General features: G+C 41.5%; 1 protein-coding gene across 1 annotated transcript; it reads right to left on the reverse strand.

Moving 5' to 3' along the window:
* Positions 1-9315, reverse strand: hps1 (HPS1 biogenesis of lysosomal organelles complex 3 subunit 1). The gene is made up of 18 exons (XM_079169163.1): positions 9194-9315; positions 7374-7564; positions 7121-7255; positions 5461-5603; positions 5266-5374; positions 4079-4239; positions 3822-3924; positions 3635-3719; positions 3469-3527; positions 3209-3376; positions 2832-3011; positions 2373-2449; positions 2142-2279; positions 1864-1929; positions 1550-1694; positions 884-997; positions 714-796; positions 1-633 (listed from the first exon to the last, which is right to left on the reverse strand). The coding sequence occupies exons 2-18, from the start codon at positions 7488-7490 to the stop codon at positions 471-473; spliced, it is 2046 nt and encodes a 681-aa protein (XP_079025289.1). The 5' UTR covers positions 7491-7564; positions 9194-9315; the 3' UTR covers positions 1-470.
* Positions 9316-12091: the final 2776 nt, after the last annotated feature.

Raw genomic sequence — 12091 nt, forward strand, 5'->3', positions numbered from 1 at the left:
GTACTGATATTTATTGTCTCCACAGAATAATCTAAATGATTTGAGACATACAATAATACATATTGCATGCTTCATTCATACATGTTAAGACACTAGCAGTAGTAAAGGCAACAATGGACAGTATGTGTATTTATAAAAAATTATCAGCTACAGTTTTTTAAAAAGTGAACACAACATTTTTTTAAGTATTGCTAATAAATAGAAAACAGGTCGTAAGTGAGAATTCAAAAATATATTGCAAAAATCGAGATATTCTAAATATACTTCACACAAAACAGTGCATGTTGGTGTTTGACTGTGTTCTAATGAACAACGTTAGGCGCATTTATCAGAGGATGAATAACCTTATACACCATGAAAAAGGTGGAAACATGAAAAACACCATATATCTATAGAGAGTAAACAGTTGTTTGCGAAACAATGATCGAGTACCGTGGCTACTGTGACTCAGTTCAAGTGTGTGGATGTGTCTACAGCAGTGGATTGCGTGAAGGCTCCCACAGTTTGCTTGCCAGCTGTCTGCAGTGCTGGAGGATGATCTCAGCGGGGATGACCCCCAGGTGAACTGTCAGCAGCTCGTAACACTTCACCACCTCACCCTGATGATTCTTGCTGTAGTACCTCAGCAGCTTCCTGCAGGACACATTCCTTTCTATAGTCAGCAGCACTCTTGTTTGGATTAATCACATCTATTTTTGGCATTCGCTGTTTACCTGTAGTAGTCCCAGGCAAGCATCCCAATGGGGGCAGAGTCATCAGGAAGGATGGGTATGTCTCCTGCCTCCAACTTGAAGCCCTGATTGATCAGATTTACAACTTGTATGATGCTGTATCATTTTTGTGTTCTTACTGAATACTAAAACATGACATTCCAGTAACGTACGCTTTCATTTTCAAACCAGAGGAAGTAGCAGAAGTAGAAGTCTCCGTCGCGCAATGTTACCGTAGAGTAACCCTTCTGGAGATAACGCCGTGTTGTGTTGACCAGGCTCCACACCTTTAGGATTGATTAGTAAGCAGAAATTAATTTAAGGCAAAAATGAGCATAACTATTGAAGCAGTAAACAATTTAACAGAATAGTTCATATTTCTGGGGGAAATATGCTTATTTGTTTTGTTACAGATAATTCTCTTTTAACTGTACGGTAAATATGAGGCTGTTTAATCTGTTAAAACATTTTTTTTTTTGAAAAAAGGTGTAAAAATGACAATATAGAGAGGTTATGTGCCGGACTATTTATTTGTCGTGAGCAGTAACGTCCTAGCAACTGTTTCCCCCTGATTTCAGTCTTCATGCTATGCTAAGCTAAGCTAAGCACAGATTGTGAGAGTGGCATCTATTTTCTCATTTAACTATTGGCAAAAATTGTTTTTTTACAGATGAATATGGCAATATGTTGAAACCTAGCCATTAAAATTAAATTATTTATTTAGATAAATAATTAAATATCGCTGTTTCTTTGCACTGAAAGCAGGAACAGACTAAAATGAGACTTAAATGACTAGATAACATGAACAGTTTCTGGCGTGTACTTCTAGTATGCTTGACCTTGCTTTTGATGAACCGAGCCAATGGTCCCTTCCCCAGCTCAGACGTGTTGCGTTCCGTCAAGTTGAGCGATGGCGCAATCATTTGGCCGGTGGATCGGTCCACACAGATAAAATGGATGAGGCCTGGGAAATCCTCCAGGTAAGTGAGATCAGCTGGGTCAAGATCAATACACTCAGGACTACTGTGAGTTTCATTTCAAAGAGATTTCTAGGCGTTTGCATGTTGTAAAAAAAAATGCATGCACAGGTATTACACAGGTATTACACATTTACACACAACAAAGGAGCGGGATTATTTTGCTGACAGGATATGACACCATGGTGATATTTCTCTTGCTTTTCACCAACAAGAAGTCCTTCCAGTCCATCAGTTTCTCTCTGGGAGATAGAGAAGGTGAGAGAAAACGAGTAGAACAGAAAGACAGTGAAAGAATAAGAGAAAGAGAGAAGGAAGTACCGACATGAACAATTATGGATGCTGTGTGTACTAAAAAGTTGTTCCAAAAGTTCTCAATGGATTGAAATTTTAAAATGTCGCTAATTAGTTAACAACTATAATGCAAAGAGATGTTCGGCTGACTGATACACACTGCACCATGGTCTGGGCTCGTTCCTGCAGACCGGGGGAGAGGCGTTGTGGAATGCCACTTTGTCGAGACTCGAGGAGAAAACACTGTCTGTATACGCCACACAGCTGAGTCTTCATCTTCTTACACGATGGAATGAGACTGACACAAAAACATGAACGTTTTAAGTTAAATAATCACCAAACTGCTTTGCTATGAAGCATTTTAGCCAGCAGAGGGCGGCAGAAGACTTACTGTCTGCTGAACCCAAGTCCTCCTCTGGTAAAGGCTAAGTTCTTGAACTCTGTCCAGTCCTTTTGTAACTGCCCAGACTGGATAGAAAACAAAGGAACAAAAGCAGATTGTATTTGTGCAGCTCCAAATACGGAATATATATATACACATATATATATATATATATATATATATATATTCATGATTAAATCCCGTTGTAATAATATGCAAGGTACTGACTATTTTGGCTGCGGTAACCTTTTCTATTAGGTGCTTTTACTGGCTCTTCAGTTGATTTATTCAAGTGAAGATGGTGGTAACAAAACAAATCTTCAAACAAAAAGTTCACTTTGTATTCAAATTCAGAAAACAAATCTTTAGGAAGGTATTCAGTGTGTGTCAAGAGAAAAAAAGAGGAAGGTAGGCATGTATTGATGAAATGTAAAACCTTTGCAGGACATCTTTTGTATGAACACACACCTGTATCTCACTAGGCCCTAGGGCTTTGATGAATTTATCAAGTTTGCTGCGGACTTCATGGATCGTCCGCTCGCCTCGAGTAGCAGCAGATCCTTCTTGGCCTTCACTTAAACGTTTCTCCAGTTTGGCAAAGGCCTCCAAAAACGTGTACACTGACATGGCCACTGCACTGGTGGGAATCTGACGGAGTAAAAAAAATGAGATGCTTCAGTAGTTCAACAAGGGAGCAAAATGTGTGTGTATACTGTGAACACTGCATACAACTGTAGTTAAATAAGTCCAGATAAATGTGTTACAAGGGAGCCCCCTGCTGGCCAACCAGCCAGAACACGTGATGACAGTAGTACATACATGGAAGTGTGTTGGTGTCCACAAACCTTTGTTAGCAGCACAAGTGTGATGCCCGGCCACAGAGGCAGACAGTACATGGAGTGAGGCATCATGGGATACAGCCCATCTTTGAGTGAGACTTCTAAGAAGACTCTGCGAGGGGTCGAAGGGTCGGGCGGAGGAACTTCTAGAGTTTTCAAGCTGTCCTCTGCCATCTGAAGACATTATAATTTCAATAAGTCGACAGGCCTCATTGTGTGTATTTTGCGTTGAACCAGGATTAAGTCTCAGGATTAAACATTCTCACCTGGACGTCTGGGTCCACGAACTCAAACACGGGTGGACTTCCTCTCACTGGCTTGTCTCCTGACACACGAACATGAAGAAAGCATGCAACATACTGCTGTTGTTACATTGTAAAATGAGAAATAATAGACTAAATATGAATACACAGGCTCTTCTACACAACCCACCTGAACTGCTCGAGTCCCTGTCGGTAGGGGAGGGCTCCGGAGTGTAAAAACTTTCAGGACCAGAGCCGGATGTACTCTCAACATCCTCCACAGACAAACATGCACAAGAGCAGGCGATAAACAATCAGAAACAAGGTCACCGACATGTTGTGTCGTTACTGTGCGAGCGGCTGTCTGCATTGTCTACCTCGGGATTTGGATCATCCAGGTCTGTGTTGCTAGGATACATATTCTGTGCCATGATGATGAGGGCCAGGAGGTCTGAGGTGGAGAGCGTGCTCGCATTGCGGCTAGAAGGAGCGGCAGAGCAAAGAGACGGCGTCTTTTATAAAGACATCTTATAAGAATAAACCAAAAATGAAGCCTCTTCGCTGTCTTAGAAGTTATAAATAAGAAATTGCAAGTTGTGGAATACATGTTAAGGGTTTATGGACACGTCTGTACCTGGAGTAGAATGCAAGCAGCTTGGTGTGGACCAGGATGAAGGCGTGCATCACCTCCTCTCCCGCTCGCTCCACACTGCTGTTAAGCTGCTGAACTAAACGGCGCTCCAGGAACTCGATGCACTGCTCACACAGCGTGGGGTGAATCAGCCTCTCCACCGCCTGAGAGAGGGAGGACACGACACGAGAGCGAGGATGATAATGACGACGTTCACCATTGCATACATCGTAGCCTGAGCGTTGAAAGTGATGCATTTGCCCTTTAAACATGTACAAACTGGCTTTTCAAATAGTATAGACCCAAAATGACCTTTTAATCTAATGAGAAAGAGGACTGAAGGATAGCTGGTGAGTCAAGTGTTTGTTGTTACTTTGAAAAAAGAGTGGTTTCAGGTTGGATGTAATTGGACCATGTCTACATTTCTAGGATAACTTTAATGTCAAGTTATAACTGGTTCACTGTATAGCTGAGTAGACAGCCTTAGAGACACAAACCATGAGTCTGTCATTTCTACCTAAACACACAAGATGAAAGATTGTACCGCAGACATACTTCAACACACACATGATTTGTAATAAAAATATAAAAGGAAAAGGAATAGAAAAAAGAGGTATAGGGACAAATTAATATAAACACCCAATTAAACTGGGCTTTCTGCCCATTCCTGCCATCTAGTGGTTAACGTTTCCACATCCTAAATCTGACGGAGCAATGCACACAAGATAGTCAGGGCTTCACTAATATATAATGTGACTCAAAAAACAAACCAGAAACATCTTTATAAATGTTTACCAATGTACAAAAGCTGTAAGGTTGATGGAAACAAAGACCCAAATATATCCCTGAGGGGAAAAAAAAAAAAAGACTACAAATATGACTAATAATGAAATATATCACAGACACATCAAAACACAACAACTAAATAATAACCATAACAATAGGTGAGCATCATGATAACACTGACAGCTCAATAAGGTCTCTGGCTTTGCTTTATTGCATACAGGACTCCAGTGGGGACACAGATATTAGCTTGAATCGGTATCAAGACGGCAGGAGTGTGCACTCCGCTGTAAAGCTGTGCATTCTGGTATTGTCTTGTCCCCATATAATCTGCTCGGAAAAACACAACACTCAAAAGAAAAACGGCAACACTTTTCCTGCTGTATAAAGTATACGAAGCATTGCACCTCCACTAAGAAGCTCTGGTCGTTCTCTCGGAGGTGGCTGTAGGTCTCCAGCAGGCTCTGGAGGAACTTCCACAGTCTCGCTCTTTGCTCCGTGTCCTGAGGACGCAGTCTGGAGACAAACACAGTTCATGTATCAACCACAGGCCTTGTTAGAACGGCCCAGTATCAAGGGGCGGAACGCACAAAATGTCTTACTCTTTCCTGAGGAGGCTGCTGCTGAGGGTGACCATGCCAAACAGGACCTCGATCATCTTTTTCATCACGTAGATCTTCCTCCTCAGATCACCCTCTCCCTCCTCACCGTCTCCATTCACAGCGATGTAGAGACACTCGTCGAACTGGGGAGGACACAACATGACCTAATCAGCTTGCATTGAATAAAGTAGACAATGAAGTAATGAAGTTTTATTTGTATAGTGCTTTGAAAAGGTACTCAAAAGGCACTTTACATGGTAAAAACAGAAACAATAAAAGCAACATAAACAAGGCAGAGAGATGACATTATAACAGTAAAAGAACAAAAAAAAAGAACTAGCATCACAGGTTAATAGCAGATTTAAATAGGTGAGTTTTAAGTACAGTTTGATCAAAAATGATACCACGGCTACAGATATGTGTGGAAGCAGGAACAGTGGTGCCATCGATGTAGAGGGAGACGTTGTGGTGGGATTTGTTTGGTGATTTGGGGCCAATGATGAGGATTTCAGATTTGCCACTGTTGAGTTTGAGAAAGTCGGCTTGAATCCAAGTCTTTATATCTGTGAGGCAGCTGGCGATGGTGGAGTGGGTGGTGGATTTGGTGGCGATGTAAAGCTGGGCGTCGTCAGCGTAGCAGTGGAAATGGAGACCACGGTGGCGTATGATGTTTCCAAGGGGAAGCATGTGTAGAGGATGAAGAGGAGGGAACCGAGTACCGAACCTTGGGGGACACCTTGGGGGGTCTGTGTTAAATATATTGATACTAATGAAATGCTGGCGGTCGGAGAGGTATGATTTGAACCAGGAGAGGGCTGTGCCAGTGATAAGGAGGGAGGAATCAAGACGGGAGAGGAGGATGCGTGGTTGATGGTTTCAAAGGCTGCACTGAGGTCGAGTAGTATCAGGATGTTGAGGGAGTGGTCATCTGAGGAGAGGGTCATTGGTGACCAACCTCCACAATGACGAGGAGGGATTGTATGCATCGGTTAACTCATATCTCATATTCATGGACTACTTTATTGCCTTGTAAAGAAATAAGTCAAGTATTACATATACACGGCCAAGCGCCACAACCACTTGCCCCACGCGCCGGCTGTAATTATGTCATTTTCTGGCACTCACGCCTCGCGCCGGCTTTACTACAGCGAGTACAAACTAAGCCATCTATGCATCGTATGCCTAGTTTAAAACATATGGATTAAAAACAACCAGGATCTAAATATGTAGCGTAAATCGTGCACTTAAACCTGGATACAATTGTATATTTGTGAAAGGGGAGCGGACTAGATGATTGTAGGAAACTGTCCTCATTTGCATGAGAAAAGACCTCAAAGGCTGCTGACGCTGAATGGACCAGAAGCAAAGTGCTCATGCGCTGCAGGAGGACAAAGCCCAGTTTGATTCCTTAACAAGACTCACATGACAAACATGCCGCTTCACTGTAAGAGCGGCCTGCATTTATTTAGGTCACGGTGCTGTTGGCAAGGCAAAGTTCACGAATAAAGAAATCTTCTTTACGCATGAAGGCATTTCAGAACAAGATCAAAGGTCACCAAAATCGCATCCTTTGTATGTGTTTAATGCTTATGGGTGGATAAAATAGTCTGGTGATTTGTGCAGGGGTGAAATAATTATTGTTGAGGAAGTCAGGCGCTACCTGGTGTAGGATGTAGATATGGTTGTTTTCTGTGGTGAAGGAGGTGTAGCTGTCACCCAGCCTGTCCACCATGGTGCTGCAGGAGATAATAATGGGAGCAAACAGAGTGCTGATGCTGTCCTCGAAGGCTGGAAGCTGGCCATCACATTAAAGAAAGGGAAAGAATAAAAAAGGTAAAGAGTTATTCAAACAGCTACAGGAAGTCAGTTAAAAAGGCGTACACACAGTATCTGTTTATTTTCTTCCTCTTTACCCCCTGGCCGTCCTCTTGAGACGCCCCATATTGCTCCTGGACATTCTGCTGAAATTCTGGGTCAGTCCAGTGGAAGAGGACCTCGGCGCTCTCACTGGCTATCAGCAAGCACTTCATCTGGACCACAGAGTCACTCCAGTCCTGCTTCGCTGTGCTGTCCTGTTCACTCCAACCTCTCCACGTGCATTATGCTACAAAGAAAAAGGACAAAAGTATAGAAGCAAAAGATATAAAACAGAGTCTGGAACAGTATTTATAATACTGTAGTCACTGGAGAAACTTTTTCCCACACTCCATTGCTCTTTGACTTAAAATAAACGGTATCTAAGAGCTGATATTTTATCAATGACAACCTCTGGTGGGAGTAAGGTCAGAGGCAAAAATGCCAACTGTAAGGGATTTCAGGAGGCTGTCAGTCAAAGCACATATAAGAGTCCACTGTACCCGTTCACTGACGAGTTGTATTCTAATTCTGCTCAAGAAAAGATTTTTTTTAATGATTTGTAAGCGTTGTGAGGTACTGGGCCATCTTTGGAGAGCTCGCGATATCAGCCTTAATTTGATGAAATGTTGGAGACTGAGCTTTGTAAACTTTTTGCTCTCTGAAATCGGCTTACTCCAAATATTTTTAAAAACCCTCAAAGACTAATCGCTAATACACTAAACTTACAATCTCTCGTACAAAGTACCTTTTGTTTCTTTTTAACAACTCCTTGTAAGGTAGCGGACTACATTTGGACTCGTATTTACATCACAAAACAAAATCGCAAAAGGTGTTTAATTAAATAATGATCGTTAGGAAATACCATTGTGAAATCTTTCTGGTCTCGTCTCACCATCATATGAAGATTGCAACACTTCCTTAATTTTGAAAACCATCATCAAAGTTGTGCACACAGCCTGCAGTGCTGACCATCATGCTAATGTGCCGTGAGTGTGCGTGTTGTGCAATTATTTTGAAACGAACCCACGACTGATAACCTGATATCTGCTGTATCTACTATGGACTGTACATGTAAAGTCAGACATGACACAAAAGGTACAAATTTATACATTTACAGATTTCCCCACAATCACATGTGTAACTATTTGCAGTTGGTGGAATGTAACTAAGTACATTTACTCAAGTGCTGAATTTAAGGTACTTTCTACTCCACTATATTTCAGAGGGAAATATTGTACTTCTCACTTCATGACTTCATTTATCTGACAGTTGTAGTTACTTTAGAAATTAAGATGTGTGCATATAAAGAGCTTATGAAATACATTTTCTTATAAATTAAACTACCAAACAGTACATACAAGAGGTAAAGTCGGCACAAAAATGAATTGGAAACTATTTTGAAAGACGTTTTTCATGTTTATCCTTTTAATTGTTTTGTAATCATTTTTAATTTTGTACAGTTGGTTGGATTAAACAAGCATTTGGGACATGTTTCTGCAGTGAGTTCTATTACTTGTAATACTTGTATTTTCCTGAATATACTTACATAGGGCTACTTTTACTTTAGGTGACATTTTCAATGCAGGACTTTATTATTTTGACTATAGTATTTGTACAGTATTAGTACTTTTACTTCAGTAAAGGATATGAACAATACCTCCTATACCACTGACTGTATGGGCCTGTATGTAGGTCACAGGGTTTATTTCTGCTGATGCCTTTTATTACCTGAAGCTGTTCCGATCCGTAAGCTACATCCCGTGTTTTACCTGGAGCCCTCAGTTACTTCCCCTTACCAGACTTTTAACTTCCTTGATGCTCGCGACTGTCCCACGTACAAAACAAAGACACTGTTACGCTTCATGTCACGACTCACTCTGTGTTTTCCGCGACGGGTGGTCCCAGCATCTCAGTCCAGTGTCTCTGTTGTCCAAAGCTTCAGCTCTCCTCAGCTCATGGACGCTTTCCTCGCGGCTACTATCTGGTCTCAAACCCAACCCACAACACACATCGCTAGGTCACGTGACACCAGCAGCAGGAAGTGTGCGCTGATCTGAAAACAGCGATATCACGCTATGGGGACCTTGTAAGACTGCTCTTGGGTTAAGAGGATGTAGTAAATGTGAACGTTATCCTCAATGGGTTGCCCTCCTCGAGGAGCCTGGTGATCAGCGACGCAGGAACAAGTCACGTGCCTAAAGTGGGGCGCGTGACTGAGAGGCTGCGCTGTTGAGACAGTTTGGTATTTGTGGAATGCAGTTTAATGGAGGTGATTGAGATTTGACCATGTTGTGCAAATCTCTAAGAAAAGTAGGCCTAATAAAGTAATCCACGAGCAAAATGTGTGTGAACACGAAACACAGCAACATCTGGACAAACCATTACTGATTGTATTTACTTTTTACATACAGAGGAACAAGAGACATTATAAAGATCACAATAATACAAAGATTGATGCCTGTTGGCCTGGATTATTTTTATTTACATGAATTTGGAACATAAAATACAATTATTATCATAGGGAGAAGTTATGAATTGCTTTCCAAACATATACATGGACCTGCAAAGCAAAACATTAACACACTACTATGGGTAAAAAAACACATTATATAGGAGAGATAATAAATTCTCAATACACTATAAACTCAATATTGTCCCTGCCATAAATATTATTTTTTTCATGGAGGGAGCAACTTAGCAGACATACGTTACATATATGCTGCATATACACGGATATACACTCACCAAACAGCTGTTTCTCAGAGAATGTTTTGATGGCTACAACAAATCTGTGTTGTATCACAATATTCAGCACAGATTGTATGTTTGGCTTCTGAGCGCAGCAAAGAACCTCATAGTAACATAAATATTTATGTTTTATTAACCTTGCTTGGGTCAAAATGGTCCAAAATGCCAAGAGAGTTCTACGTTGTGGGCCAAAGTCTAATCTAGTCCATCAGTTTTCTGGGGATCCAGCGTTCATGGAAGTCTTATTTAAGCTGACTCCTGTATATACAGAGTAAACATCATGAAATCCTCAGTGTACGCTAACATGGGAAGGGGGCCTTGCATGTCTCAAAATGGATCACCGAGTGTAAACAGTGTTAGGCAGGCCTGGGTAACAGTTACCTCCTCTAAAGAGGCACTGTCACGCAGAAGTGGCCAGATACGGCGCAGTCGGGCTAAATCACAACACAATTAGATTTCGCCGGTGGAAGTGACGCTCAGCAGTTGTTATCACAAGGTACAGGGTTATATGAAGTGTGCCAAACCAAAACAGTTTCTATGGATTGGCTTGATACGATCCTGAATGTCACTATAAGGCCTCATTGCTCGATATTGCTTTGGTCAGTTATTACTTACAGGTCAAGCACTCAATTTACTCAACAAACATAGCTTACTAGAATAAAAAGTATCATTTAAAAGTAGAAATTATTAAGATCATGTGTTGCCCTGGCACACGGTTACATTTGCCTGTATGTATCAAACATGTGACGTGATCTAAGAGCACTTTAAACGAACACTGACAACCGATTTCAAGCAATTTTCTTGAGAAAGTGCAGCCCAATTCCTGCTCTCTCTGTACATTAGCACGCCTGCTCTCTCACTCTGTTTTTCCAGGTTTGCATGTGCTTTAAAAATAAAGCATGTCTACACATTCATCTAAATGTGCACACACGTGTTGGCCTTCGTGGTATGATGAATAATATTTTTCTCTTCGTGTGACCCTCGATTAAATGGACCAGGCGTTAACGAGTCTAGTTTGATTCTTATGTGTCAACAATGTTGGCCTGTTTGAAATGAACCGCATGCGAGTGAGCATGAGACTGTTCCTGTAGTTCATTTCTGAGACCAAACGTTTCTGCTAAATACATAAAAGCTAAAAGCCCATTTCCCATGAATGGAACTTAACGAAACAAAACAAAACATAATTAAAGGTACATGCTTTGGATCATGGCTCTTGATGGGCTGCCAGTGTTAAAGACTCACTGTCATGAAACTTCAGTACAGTTCAAGCCTTTTGTATTGCTTTCTATATAAATCAGTGCAGCGCAGTCTTTACATACCATGCTCGTCTGGGAGAAACTGATCAAACATTTTAGTCAAAGTGCACACAAGATCCTTCATCATCTCCCTTTGACATGACCCCACCAAGCAGATCCCAGTTGTCTATGCATCAGCAGACACTGAGCCAGGTTTGGCCCAGGTTCAGTCTGTCTGGGCCAAAGCTGAGGTCTGGAGGTTTAGCCCCATCCTGGCTTCATGTTTCCCATCAGCAGCTGTCTCATGCAGGGACAAGACAGCACTCTTCCCACTACAAAGACTTGCTCCAGCTGTTTCCACATCTGGGACCTCAGAGTGTAACAGTTTGTGCATGTGTGTAAGAGCGTAAGGATGCTGCTTGAATGTGGCAGTTTATATTATTAGTTTCTTTCTGTCGGAGGGCAGATCTGCTTTTCTTTGTGCTCCCATGTGGGCATATATCATTGCCTCTCATCTTTGTTTCTATTCCTTGAGACCATGTGCTTCTGCACATCTCTGTTATATCCCGAGAACCACTGAAGAGTCATTGCGCAATGTTAATTCACATGATGGGACGAAGCTGTCTCATGTATGCAACTAGTGAGTTTCCAAAAAAAGTTGAACGTTGTTCAAAATCTGAGTAGGAATGCATTTCTTGTTTTAGTGCAAATTGTGTCAAGGTGAATTTGACACAGTGAGTGAAGCTTATACAAAACAAATACAACTTCCGAGGTATTTGTAGGTGTTTATT

Source organism: Pholis gunnellus (assembly GCF_910591455.1).
Source record: "Pholis gunnellus genome assembly, chromosome: 11".
In the NCBI taxonomy this organism is placed as follows: domain Eukaryota; kingdom Metazoa; phylum Chordata; class Actinopteri; order Perciformes; family Pholidae; genus Pholis; species Pholis gunnellus.

What these genes read in the sequence shown, in the direction of transcription:
- hps1 (XM_079169163.1), bottom strand. Translation starts at nt 7,490, where the DNA reads ATGAAGTGCTTGCTGATAGCCAGTGAGAGCGCCGAGGTCCTCTTCCAC. An exon ending in CACTTGTGCTGCTAACAAAG is followed by an intron (nt 3,012 to 3,208) that starts GTTTGTGGACAC and finishes TTACTCCGTCAG; the next exon opens with ATTCCCACCAGTGCAGTGGC. An exon ending in AGAAATATCACCATGGTGTC is followed by an intron (nt 1,695 to 1,863) that starts ATATCCTGTCAG and finishes AGCTGATCTCAC; the next exon opens with TTACCTGGAGGATTTCCCAG.